This window comes from Thunnus maccoyii, chromosome 2 (assembly GCF_910596095.1).
Source record: "Thunnus maccoyii chromosome 2, fThuMac1.1, whole genome shotgun sequence".
NCBI lineage: Eukaryota > Metazoa > Chordata > Actinopteri > Scombriformes > Scombridae > Thunnus > Thunnus maccoyii.
Genome location: NC_056534.1, coordinates 28,592,860 through 28,605,923, shown reverse-complemented (window position 1 = coordinate 28,605,923; position 13,064 = coordinate 28,592,860). Strand labels below are relative to the sequence as shown.

The following is a 13,064-nucleotide window of genomic DNA, read 5'->3' as shown; positions in this document are numbered from 1 at the left end:
CAAATGTTATTGTTGTACTGTTATGTGGGTATTGTCATTGTTTATCTGTGCTCTGACTCCTAGAGTCTATGGTTACAGTCATATACTTTGGTTTCTTCTGCGTTTTCTTCTCTGAATTTTTAAAGTTTGGGCTCTCTGACTGCAAGAAATCACTGGCAGAACAGAGGCCACCTATAGAGCAGACTAACAGCTGAACATCAGTCCAAGTCGTGACGTGAATCGTCTCCACTCCTGTCCGAAGCTCAAGGACCACACGCACACAGACATACACAATGACACACCTCCCTTCCCCGACCCCCCTCCTCTCTCTTCTCCTGCGGGCAACACAGAGTTTCATGGAAAATTGTCCGTGGCCTCTTTATGGACTCTAAACTGCAAGTAGTTACCCTGAGGAAACAACAAGCGTCCTGGCTGTGCGCACTGCGCCCTACACTTTTTGGAAACTGCGCCAATTGCCTAACGCACGAAGTTGTCCGCGCTTCATCAGAAGAAAGCAAGATCGAAGTGAATTCAGGTGAGCGCTGCTGGTTTCATTGATAGAATAAGAAGACTACAACAACATTGCGCTCATCTGGACTGTTGGTTTTGGATCGAGAGCGGTTTAAATGTCACCGCGGCTGGTTTGTGGATGAGGCGGCAGCGCACAATGGACAGTTCAGTCCCTGTAGTAAGCTACAGAATAAAGGAGAAAAATGTTGTCTGTCGTCAATAAACATTGCCTACAAATAACCTATTTCTTATGTTAGACAAAGTTTCATCGTATATTTTTGCCGCTGCTCAGTATTCCGGCAACAAACGTATAACCGGAGCAGGTGTATGGCAACCCGCGCAGAAAAGAGGAGGGAGTTGTAAGAAAGAAGGCTTTTTCCACGACGGAATATATTGTGTATTGCTGTATATTTCCACTCTTCACACACAAGGAACTTCTTTTCCGGAGGACACTCCGAGAAAGTCTGAGAAGTTTGTCCGGGAGGGCAGAAAGGAAGGAGATGAGTCCCAACACTGTTCTAATGCTCTTCATTCTCTCTCTCACACGTGAGTTGGTTTATATTCTTTAAATATGTGTATTTAGGTGGAGTGATGCAAAAACTGTTGCAAGGATTAGTCAATAATAGTCGATTGATCGACAGAAAAATAATCACTAACAATTTTGATAATTGATTAAATGCTTTGAGTCAAGAAAAAAATGTCTATATTCCCTAATTCCAGCTTCTCAAATGTGAATATTTTATTTAGTCCTCTATGACAGTAAACTAAATATCTTTGGGTTATAGACTTTTGGTCAAGACATTTGAGGACGTCACCTTCCCCCGTTTTCAGCAACTTTATAGACTAAACAACTAATCTGTTAATTGAGAAAATAATCAACGATTAATAGATACTTAAAATAATCGTTAGTTGCAGCCCTAAACTGAAGTGTTCTCTCAAGGCTTAATAGCATTTTCTGAGACTTTTAGCCAGCCTGTTTTGGATCAAGACGCTGTCCATGGTGCTGAAACATTTTCCTTCATTATGTAAATATCTTTTGAAAAATAATGATCTCTCTCTCTCTCTCTCTCTCTCTCTCTCTCTCTCTCTCTCTCTGTCTGTCTCTCTCTCTCTCACACATACACACACACACGTGCGCACACAAACACGTGCGCATACAGACACACATATGCACAAAGAGAAAATTCACCTCAGGGAGTTAGTAGTGGCCTGCTGAAGTCAGTATATCCAGCACATACACACACACACACACACACACACACACACACACACACACACACAGTTGAGTTATTTAGTCTCAGTGAACTACAGGAGAATTTGTTCTCATAACTAACCTAAAGATGCATGAATGAAATATCCAGTTTGGACCAATAATAACATACAATAACCCTGAAGAACTTATCCAACTAAATGCAAACATCATATCTCTACACCTTACTTTAGCTTTACTAAAGAGACATGTTGTCTTTTCATTGTCTCTCAGTGTAGCCAGGATCTTAGTGTGGAAATACTGAAATCATGATTTCAAAGTCCCAGTGAAACTAAAATTTGTTAGAGATGTTTGACTAGTCACCAATTTGTGAAATTTACATTTAAGTATTTGAGTTTTTTTTTTTTTTTGAACAATTTTTATCTTCCTTTCTTATATGTTGGTTTGAATACTATTTCAAAAACTTTTCCACATACCAGGAATAGAATTCTGGCAACAAATCCCTTTCTTTTATTGAAATTACATTTTATGTACCTTTTACTTTTTTGCCAGAAACAGTCATATTGTCCAAACTTATATGAAAATACGTCTTAAATAACCCAACCCATCATGGGTAATCTGTGTGTATTTGTAGAATTTTAACCCCCCTCAGATCACCAGAAAAATGGTCAAATTTACTGACAGAATATTGAGGCCATGACCTCTGTGTCCTTTGTCAGTAGCGTCCTGAGTGTAGCTAAGTTGTAGTTTGTGCTTATAGTTTTTCGTCATATTTTTCTCTGTGAATAGCATAACAGCAAAATCAGCTTCCAGTGTGTTTTGTTCAAACATTGTGGCAATCATCTTACATGAAGTATCTAATCAATGTTTGTAATCTGTGACAGCTGATTCACGTTGTTAGTGTAAGGTGTGATGATACATGTGAGTCCATTATGACTAAAGAAAACATGGTATGTTTTTGGTGGAGTCAAAGGCAGCCACAATGACACTCCATACAACAGCTTTGGCCTTAGAGACAGACAGGTTCTTATGGACTACGTGTATGGTATCCATACTCTTAAAATACATCTAAGTAAAAGGAGATGGACTCTTTCAATAATTTACTGTGGGCTATTTTATACCTACTGCCAAGAAAGCACTTGGATAGCATGTCCCACCTCTGTCTAAAAGAAGAGCTACCTTTTATTAACCTCACCTTTTGTTCTGTGGAGTTTTCATTCTTTACCCATGACATCGCTTCAGCTTGTAGGCTATTAAAATGATCAGATGAAGACTTATCTTTGAATAAAAAAACATCAACTAACAGGACAAAGAGAGACATCAATGTTCATATCTGCTCTACAAAAACAACTGGACTCTTTAACACAGATCAGGTATGACAGAAAATATAGTCAAGCCTTTTTCTACAACATCCATCAAGGCAAAGATACCCTGAAATCGAGGTCTAAATTATTTAAGTGATGTAATCCACCAAGAAGGCACGTAGCACTTCTCTATGTCTTTTACCGTGTTGTTGTGAGTGTTTCCCTGGAGGCCTGAAGATTTGACCGGGCGCTGTACTCTGCGATGATGTTTGGCAGCAATCCTCAGCGTTTAACTGAAACTGATGTAAAACATAGAGATAAAAAAAAAAAACACACCACATCCATTCAATAATTTTAATCTAAGTTGATATCAAGAATACAGCCTGAAAATTACAGTGTTAATAGTTTTTACATACAGTGTACTAACGGTAAACTACACTGTTCTTATAATGTAAAAAGAAGGTGGACAAGGGACATCTTTATTTTACAACCCACACATCCCAGACATAAACTATAATAAGGAAGCTTTCAATTCTCAGTCCTTTGTTCTGTAGTGTACTGTCACTCAATAGGAATGGCTCTTTCCTCAGCTACAATTATTGATACTTTTCAAAATGAGATGGTGATGTTATGTATAAGTGAACTGATGACTAGCTTGCTACACTTTTACTTATTCTGTATGTTTTCCCAAAAAACCTCAATAAAGTTTGTTTGTGAGTGAAAATACAATATATGTAACCATGAAACTTACTACTTTAAAATACTTTAAAATGTATACCACAAGTCATTTCATTGCAATGGCAACACTGTTACCCTGTTTCCCCCATTTTCCTGCCTCATTACCGAGCAACAATATTACTGTGCTACTAAAAAGGTACTAAGGAAAATAATAACAATAACAATAACAATAACAATAACAATAACAATAACAATAACAATAACAATAACAATAACAATAACAATAACAATAATAATAATAACAATAATAACAATAATAATAATACTTATTTACCCTGTAATTTGGAGGCTGTCATCTGAAGTTATCACACTAAATACTGCGGCACTGAGGCCACTTCAGATAAAATCTAAATGTGATAAAGGCTTCTAGCTATCAGGTTAACCTTCAGTTCAACTAACATATTTCCATTACACAAGCAGATTCCTCAAGTTTCCACTTCATGGCAAATAATTCTCTGAAGTTAAAATAAACTAAAACACAGTCCCATTGCCTTTCCTCATTGTCAAACAGCTGGAAATATTGACATTCATTGTGACATGAAAACTTGAAACAGCAGGGTGCTGCTGAGAAAACATCCATGCTCATTCAGCCTTCCCTGTATGTAATCTTACAAAAACAGACAATTCATGTGGCACAGAGGGGGTGAAGCAGTCTAGATATTAAACGCTCCCTGCTCTGTTGTCAGTTTGTTTGACAATGTAGACATAATGGCTGCGGAAGCCAAGAGAGTGGGTCAAAAGCATTTTGCTTCTGACTTATTCATACGATCACTTTTACATAACCAATAATTTAGGGCTGACGAAACACAAAGCTTCAGGGGTCCTCTCATGGGGAAGGATGCATGACTGGATTTTTGTTAGTTCTTTTGGTCTAAAACCCTGCAGTAAAGTGTGAGACTAAAGGACACACACCCATACAACCACCCCCATACACACCCACCCACACTAACACACCCACACACATACACACACACACACACACACACACACACACACACACACACACACACACACACACACACACACACAAAGACATTTTAAAGAGGACATGTGATTCAGCCTCAGTGCTCTTTGGTAAATTTACTTCATTACAGCCAACTTGTTTATTGTTCATCATTCATGACGACACTGTGCTGAAAACATACCGTGATAGACAGAAAATCACACATTGAGCTGCAACACACACACACACACACACACACACACACACACACACACACACACACACACACACACACACACACACACACACACACACAAACACATACACAAACTGTGGTGACATTTTTGTATTCAGTGTTGCAGCGAAAAGGAGACACACTACCCCAGAGTTTGTGGTTTGCTAAAAGACAAACATATGGCATTTATTCGTTTATGACATTTATTTATGGCTGACTGCCTGTGCTCTTTTCAAACAGAGCAGTAAATGAGATTGTATCTGTATGCCTCCTATGGTTTATAGAGGTTTCAAAATGTACACTTTCAAAATGTAATATTTCCAACTCTCTGACTTGCATACAGGCAGCAGGGCAGAGAATGCAGAGGAGCGGCTGGTGAACTACCTGTTGGGTCCGGAGCGCTACAACAAACTGATCAGACCAGCTGTCAATAAGAGCCAGCAGGTCACCATCTCCATACAGGTGTCTCTGTCTCAGCTCATCAGTGTAGTGAGTACACACACATACACACACACACACACACACACACACACACACGCCTATTCAGTTTTAATATCTCTCCACAATGCATACATTACACCTCTGCAAAACCCCCAGCGATCCTAGCAATTCTTGTGCAGTCTACTTTTCAAAAGTCTTTTAGGATACTGGGCCATTATTTACATGTAGGCTGCCTATTTAACACTCTTCATCACAGTTCTGATTTATGACAAATTCATTGTCCAGTAGACCAGATTTTATACTTAGAAATTTGGAATCATGGTCATTGTTAAGTCTACAGTATGGAGAGACAGTTTCACTCATATACAGTACCGGTCATAGATAGGATGATGACATCTGTTAACTTAAAAGCATGACACACTCCTGGATAATGTTACAGTCAGATTGGTTTATGTTATGGCCACCAGTTTTAAGTTTTCTTTGTTCACGTTTGTTTTTTTCCATCAGTTTGGCATGTCAGAGGTCAGAGGGCTCTACTACTACAATACCCATGAGCATGCTATGGAGAAAACGCTTTGCTGTTGCAAAACACAGCACCATAGTTGCTGAATTCATCCAAAATTGAACTGATTGAAGCTACAAATTGTATCATCAGTTTTGTAAACAGGGTAATCTTTAGCTTCCAGCCATCCTTAGCTGCAATTTTAAGCTCTGTCATTGGATGTTTCTGGCCAAAATGCACATTGGGTTTTGCTAACCATCTCTATAATAATAATAATAATAATAATAATAATAATAATAATAATTGTTATTATCATTATATTTTCTAACACAGTTGTTCATCTCTCGCACTGATGTTTCAACTGTAAGAGTTTATTGTTCATCCGAACCGTAGAAATGCCCAAATGTTGAGTCACCTAACATTGTCTTTGAGAAAAATGAATGAGACTTCTGGAAAAGCCCTTCTCACTTCACATTTCTGTTTTTATTCTTTCATAGAGTTTGGTGACATCATGTAAAACAAAGTATAGCTCCACTCAGTGGACTTTTTCACAGCAGACATTTTGACTAATAGGAAAAGCACCGGTGATGCTAATAAAATGGCTCCATTCTGTTCAAGTGTCTAAGTTAGAAAAGACATGTGACAGTGAGCCAGCATGCACAATACCAGGACCCTGAAACTGAAGCAGCTAAATGAAATTCAGCCATCATTAATTCTATTATTTACACCTGTGCTTTTCCTACATGTCAAAATGTCTTCCATGTAAAAGCACTGTTTCAAACTGACTATCCGTCTATAGGGACTATAGGCCAGAGTAATTGAGAACACCTTTGTGGGTGTACAGGGCCTTTTATCTGTGCATTCTTCTGTAGTCTACCACCATTATGAGTTATTAAAATAATACAGCAACATAAATATCGTAATAGCTATAAATAAATATCACATCATTAAAATAATGTATCATAGCTTTTTATTTATTGTATTGTATTTTATTTTATTTTATTTTATTTGCACACACATAAGACTCCATAAAATCCAGATAATGATAATAAAAAAGATGTGACAGTTATCCAGCCACAGTCCAAAGACACACACGTGTGGTAAACTGGCAAATGTGCCTGTAGGTGTAAGTGACTCAGAATTTATTTGTCCGTCTCTTTGAGTTAGCTCTGTGATAGACAGGTGACCTGTCCAGGGTGCAGACCAGCTCTCACCCAAGGCATGCTGGGATAGGCTGCAGCCTCCCTCAACCCTGCACAGGATAAACAATTTAGAAAATGGATGGATAGATAGTTTTTGGACATTTGCTTAAAAATAGTAATCCATCTCTGGATTATGTTATTTTTATACTGAATGAAGCTTGGTTTCCATTGTGTGCTGTAAACACACTCTAATTCACCACAGCTATTATTTACAAAGGCTGTGCTGTGGCATGCTGATGTGCCCACAAGCAAGATGAAGTATCAGTCGAATTTGAAAACACCCATTACATTAAAGTCACTAAGTATTGACCATGAATAGATGGTCAAAAGTGCCTTTCATAATTCCAGTTCTGCCACATCCACACGTCACGTCTTCTGTATTTAATGCATATAGAAATGGAGACATTGTGGTTTAACTGTCAGACTTTGGTTCAAAATTTACTGACAATAAACAGCTAGCATAGCCCTGATGACAGTAAGATTCACACTTCCTCTAACTGTGAAAAAAATCCAGCTGATTACTGACGGTAGATTTACCAGTGGCTATCGTTAGCAAGGCAGCCTGTTTTTCCACTCAATGCGTAGAGATGAAATTTATAGCAACAATCCCATCCAATTCCTTGTAAGACTGCAAACAAAGCAGATAACCTAAATGCCAAAGTGAATTAGAGTTACTTGGATTAAAGATGTAATGTCATTGCTGAATTTATAATTGTAATTCCTTACACTACCTGTCACTGAGAAAGGTGTCACATTGCAGTAGTAATGCATTACAGAAGGATGCTGCTGCAGACAGGGCTTAATTGAAATTTTCCTCACTCTCCTCTTAACACAAGACCACTTACAATATATTCATATCAAAATACTTTATCCTCCTGTCACAACCAGATCCCAGCAAGTCTGATATATATGACATCTGAAATAAATCTTACAATGTATTATATACTTTATAACTTTTGACCACACATACCGTGTCTACTCAGGTTGGACACAAAACCTCCTGCGCATTACAAAGCAATTCAACTCTGTATTAAGTTCTATCTTGGTGACATTTATGAAGATCTTAGAGAGTATTAGATTAGATTGATAGATTTTTCCTTCCAAATGGTTCTGTATTATCCCACTCCTTATAAATGTGCTTTGACATTTGAGTTTGACCGTTTCTGTATCTTATTAACACCACTGCCATCATAAAAAAGTAAAATATTGTTGAGATGATACTCGATGTGTGACGAGTTGACTGCTGTTTTCTTGCAGAATGAGAGAGAACAGATCATGACGACCAACTTGTGGCTGTTTCAGGTAGAGCACAATCTTCACCACTGCTCAGAGCCCATACAGTGTTCAGTATACAGTTTGTTAAAGTACTATGTGGCTGTGTTTGTCAGTAATGAACTTTATGAACCCTTTCTCTGCAGGAGTGGAATGACTACAGGCTGAGGTGGGACCCAGATAAGTATGAAGGCATCAAGAAACTACGAATACCCTCCAAACATATCTGGCTTCCTGATATAGTGCTCTACAACAAGTAAGTACATGCATGTGTGCTATACAAAAACATGATTCTGTTGTGCAATATTAAAGTAAGTGTAAAGGAAAAAAGCCAACCCACATAAAATGTAAATGTGTGTGTGTTTGTGGTGGTCCCTATATTAATGGATTAAACCTGATTTACAGTGTATAATTCCATTAAGAGGTTTTCCAACATTGCCATCACAGCATTATGAGCATAAAACCTGCTGCCAAAATTAGTATGTCTCTCTATGGGGATTTTGTTATTAAAATTTTCTGTATCCTCTTTTAATTTTTACAAACCTGTTTTGCTGAGGTGAAGGGGTTACGGAGTGCTTCATCAGTCTTAAATGATCTGGCTTTATTGTCACTTCAGACAATGATGAGGGAGAGTTTGGGACTGTCTGATTATCATCATTACAATAAAGGGAAAAAAGTGTTTCTTGCTGCGTCCTTGGTTAACTGACTTCAGGTATATTTTATTTAACTGTTGATTGCAATCGAAGGAAGGGAGAGTGGCATGGTGGATATGTGTTTGAATTTAGTTTGTATGCCTTCTTCTACCTCTGGATCCATACACTTTCTAATCTTATATTTCTCCCAACAACTTGTCACAGTGCTGACGGCGTCTATGAAGTTTCCTTCTATTGCAACGCTGTGGTCTCCAACACAGGGGACATCTTTTGGCTCCCCCCAGCCATCTACAAGTCAGCCTGTGCCATCGAGGTGCAGAACTTCCCCTTTGACCAGCAGAACTGCACTCTCAAGTTCCGCTCCTGGACTTACGACCACACAGAAGTGGACCTGATCCTCACGAGTGACTTTGCCAGCCGTGATGACTTCACGCCTAGTGGAGAGTGGGACATCGTCTCGCTCCCAGCACGTAAAAATGAGGACCCCAACGACATCACTTACCTCGACATCACCTATGATTTTGTGATACAGAGGAAGCCGCTGTTTTATACCATTAATCTGATCATCCCTTGTGTGCTGATCACGTCGCTGGCTATCCTGGTGTTCTACCTGCCATCAGACTGCGGGGAGAAGATGACGCTGTGCATCTCAGTGCTGCTGGCGCTCACTGTGTTCCTGCTGCTTATTTCAAAGATAGTGCCACCCACCTCTCTAGCAGTACCACTCATAGGTCAGTTTTATTATAGTTTGTGTAGACTTGATAAAACTGGGAATGCGAAGCCTTTGAAATTAGCTACAAATGACTCCTAGGAATTAAACCAGTAAAAAAACACAAACCCAATTTGATAAAGAGAGAGCTATTGAAAGTGTATACAAATCATTATTGAGATTAGCAACAAACAAAAACTTAATTGATTAGACTTCATCTTCAATCACAATGATATTTAAAGACCAGCTTCCAGGGAATGATTAGCTCGAGGAACATGGGTGGAAAGAAAGATCATTGTTCAGATATGTTGATGTCAGAATTGTGAAAGTAGGGACTTTGACAGCGTAGGAAAGTGGAAGTGACAAAGAAGGTTAGAAGAGGAGGAAATTACAGAAATTCACCTATACTGTAGAGGAATAAAAATACAATGTGAGAGAAAAGATCTTTCTTTTCAGCTAAGTCCTGATGAAATTTTAAATGAACAAATAACACACAAAGAAGTTTTTGATGTCTTTTTTGTATATACAGAACCAGAGTCCAGTTTTGCTCAAAAGGAAGCTTGTGAATTCCAAAGGTTTTTTTTTTCAAACTGCCTCCATGTTTGTATGTAAAAACATTTTTACGTCCTTGGTGTTAAGTTAATTATCAGTTGCAAGAAAACATAGAAAATGCACGTCATACGTACACAGTCATATCAGACTCATAGATATTACATTTGAGAATTATTTGTAATAGATTGCAAAAAAAAAAGAAAAAGAAGCCCATTGGCAATATTTATTTTTTCATGTTGCAACTTTCCTCCTTCTCTCTTAGGTAAATACTTGATGTTCACTATGGTGCTGGTCACTTTCTCCACTGTGAGCACTGTGTGTGTCCTCAACGTGCACCATCGCTCCCCATCCACCCACCATATGCCCGACTGGGTCAATCGCCTCTTCTTAGTCCGTCTTCCCACATTCCTCCTCATGAGGCGTCCAGGCTCTTCCAATGTCCGTGATAAGCTCCGCCGGAAGTACGCTAACCGGAATACCACGAGGAAGAACAATTCCCAGAGTGGCAGAGAGAGAAAGCACTGTTCCAACATAAAACTCGGTGGGATCCGAACAGACACTGACTCCTTCTACGTGAATGAAGACTTGGCCCACAGGTTTTGTTGGAAAGTGGGAGACATCCCAGATGGGGGTGGTGGGTTTTCAGACTTCCGGAGGCCTTTGGGCACTCAATGGGATGCAGATCTGGAGGAGGCAGTGGATGGAGTGAAATACATCTCTGAACACATGAAGACTGAAGACGACGATGAAGGGGTGAGGAGATAATGATGTGGTTAAAAAGATGTGATGATGAGCAGGAAGAGATAGTATCAAAGGAAGGGAAGAAAAAATATAATATTGAATGGAATGAAGAAAGACAAGGCCCATGAAGGCAGATTATAGAGATGGATGATGACAACAGTGAAGGAGGAGGAGATTTATATGAGGAAGGAGGATGTTATCAAGATGAGAAATTTGCTTTTGTCCTTTTGTGATGTTATTCTAACCTGCTAATCATCTCCCTTTTGCTGAAAATATCAGATATCCTTAAATAACACTAAGACTCTACAGCAAATGCTAATGTCAGCATGCTAATATGCTCACAATGACAGTGCCAACATGCTGATGTTAAGCAGGTATAATGTTACTGTTTGCCATCACAGCATGCTAACATTTGCTAATTAACATTAAACACAAAGTACCTCTGAGTCTGATGGGAATTTTGCAGGTATTTGGTCATAAAGTATTAAACATGCATGGAAAAGTCAGTGGATCACAAAAGTTATTACAAGACATCCTGAGGGGGCCATGAACATGTGTAAAAAATTTCCCCAAACCAATCAACAGAACAACATTGCCATTCCTAGAGGCATGCTGCTTGTATAGTTAAAAACAAAAACCTTGCTCAAACACTCATACAAACACAAACTGATGAAGACAGCACTAACCCCAACACCATATTTGTGGCCTTGGGCTTCCAAACTTCCACAAACCTCCCACACTTAATAAATATTACAAACAAGTTGTGCAGCTGTAATTGCTCATGGCATATTTTACATCAGGCTGCTTCTCCTCTCTGTATCACCGACTGCAATGCAGATAAAAATATAACATCATGCGTTTGATGTCCTAGAACCATTATAGCCACAGCAGAAGTTAATGAAACACTACTTCTTACACACTTAGGTTTAGAGACCTGGCCACACACTTTATTGTATGTCATTGATGTGTCTTAGCACCCTGTAATAGTGCAACTTCTTGGTTTGGTTTCAGATAATAGAAGACTGGAAGTACGTAGCCATGGTGATAGACCGTCTGTTCCTGTGGATCTTCATCCTGGTGTGTGTCGTGGGAACACTTGGGCTCTTCATGCAGCCGCTGTTCCAAAGCTATAACACGCCCACTGCTGATGACACTGAGTGAGTCATGAACACACTCTGAAACACATATTAAAATACATGCATACATACACCTCTTAGTTTGGCAAAGAAGGTAATATTAATATCTAAAATATAAAAGAAACACCCTGTCTCCTTTTACCTGATAAATCAATTGACCCCATATATTGTTGTATTCAGAGAGGCTCAGCATTTGTATTTGCTTTTGATTAAAACTGAAAGTTTGTGTTCTGTTTCTGCTGTATCCCAGGTTTGGACTTTTTGCAGCTAATGGTCTTTGTTACTGTCGGGGTTATGAGAACAGTTTCAAACTTGTAATACAGGGATTCATTGAGAACTGTGATTTCAAACTCTGCTTATCCAACGATTTGACCTACTACAAAGCTTACAACAAACCTACAACAAAGCTGATGAAAATGGTGAGAGTGAACCAAAACGCTAAAGTTGCAGATAATAAAACCAAAACAATGAGCTGAAAGATGCTAAAACGCTCCATAGAGCTGTAGGGCATTGCAGTGTCAGAGGATAATTCTCTGTGGGTTCATCACTGCAAGTGACCCCTTTTACATACCAGTAGTTAAGTGATCCATTTATGATGTTAAAATGTTGATTATATGTATGGTTTTCCATAAACACATAGGTGTAGGTGATTTGTTAATGGTTTGATATGAGCCCAAACTGCAGCAAGTGCCTGTTGCCTACACCTCTATCTACTCAGCCTACTCTACATGTTGGCTGCTTCTTTTACCATATCTACTTGCAATATTTAAAAATGATCTTCCGACAAAAAAAGCACAGAATGTTCATATCATGAAGAACTATTCTTATACACCACAGAGTTAGCAGTCAATGACATCTATGCCTAAGGCTACATGAAGCTATAGCTGTTTCATACATTTTCAGCCTTACATTGGCTGTCAATGTAAGCTTTAATAGT

General features: G+C 38.8%; 1 protein-coding gene across 1 annotated transcript; it reads left to right on the top strand.

Annotated features, from left to right (window-relative positions):
* Positions 1-971: 971 nt before the first annotated feature.
* chrnb5a (cholinergic receptor, nicotinic, beta 5a) lies at positions 972-12,152 on the top strand. The gene is made up of 8 exons (XM_042423253.1): positions 972-1,035; positions 5,263-5,408; positions 8,322-8,366; positions 8,483-8,592; positions 9,194-9,720; positions 10,513-10,752; positions 10,807-11,003; positions 12,003-12,152. The coding sequence occupies exons 1-8, from the start codon at positions 990-992 to the stop codon at positions 12,150-12,152; spliced, it is 1,461 nt and encodes a 486-aa protein (XP_042279187.1). The 5' UTR covers positions 972-989.
* The last annotated feature ends 912 nt before the right edge of the window (positions 12,153-13,064 follow it).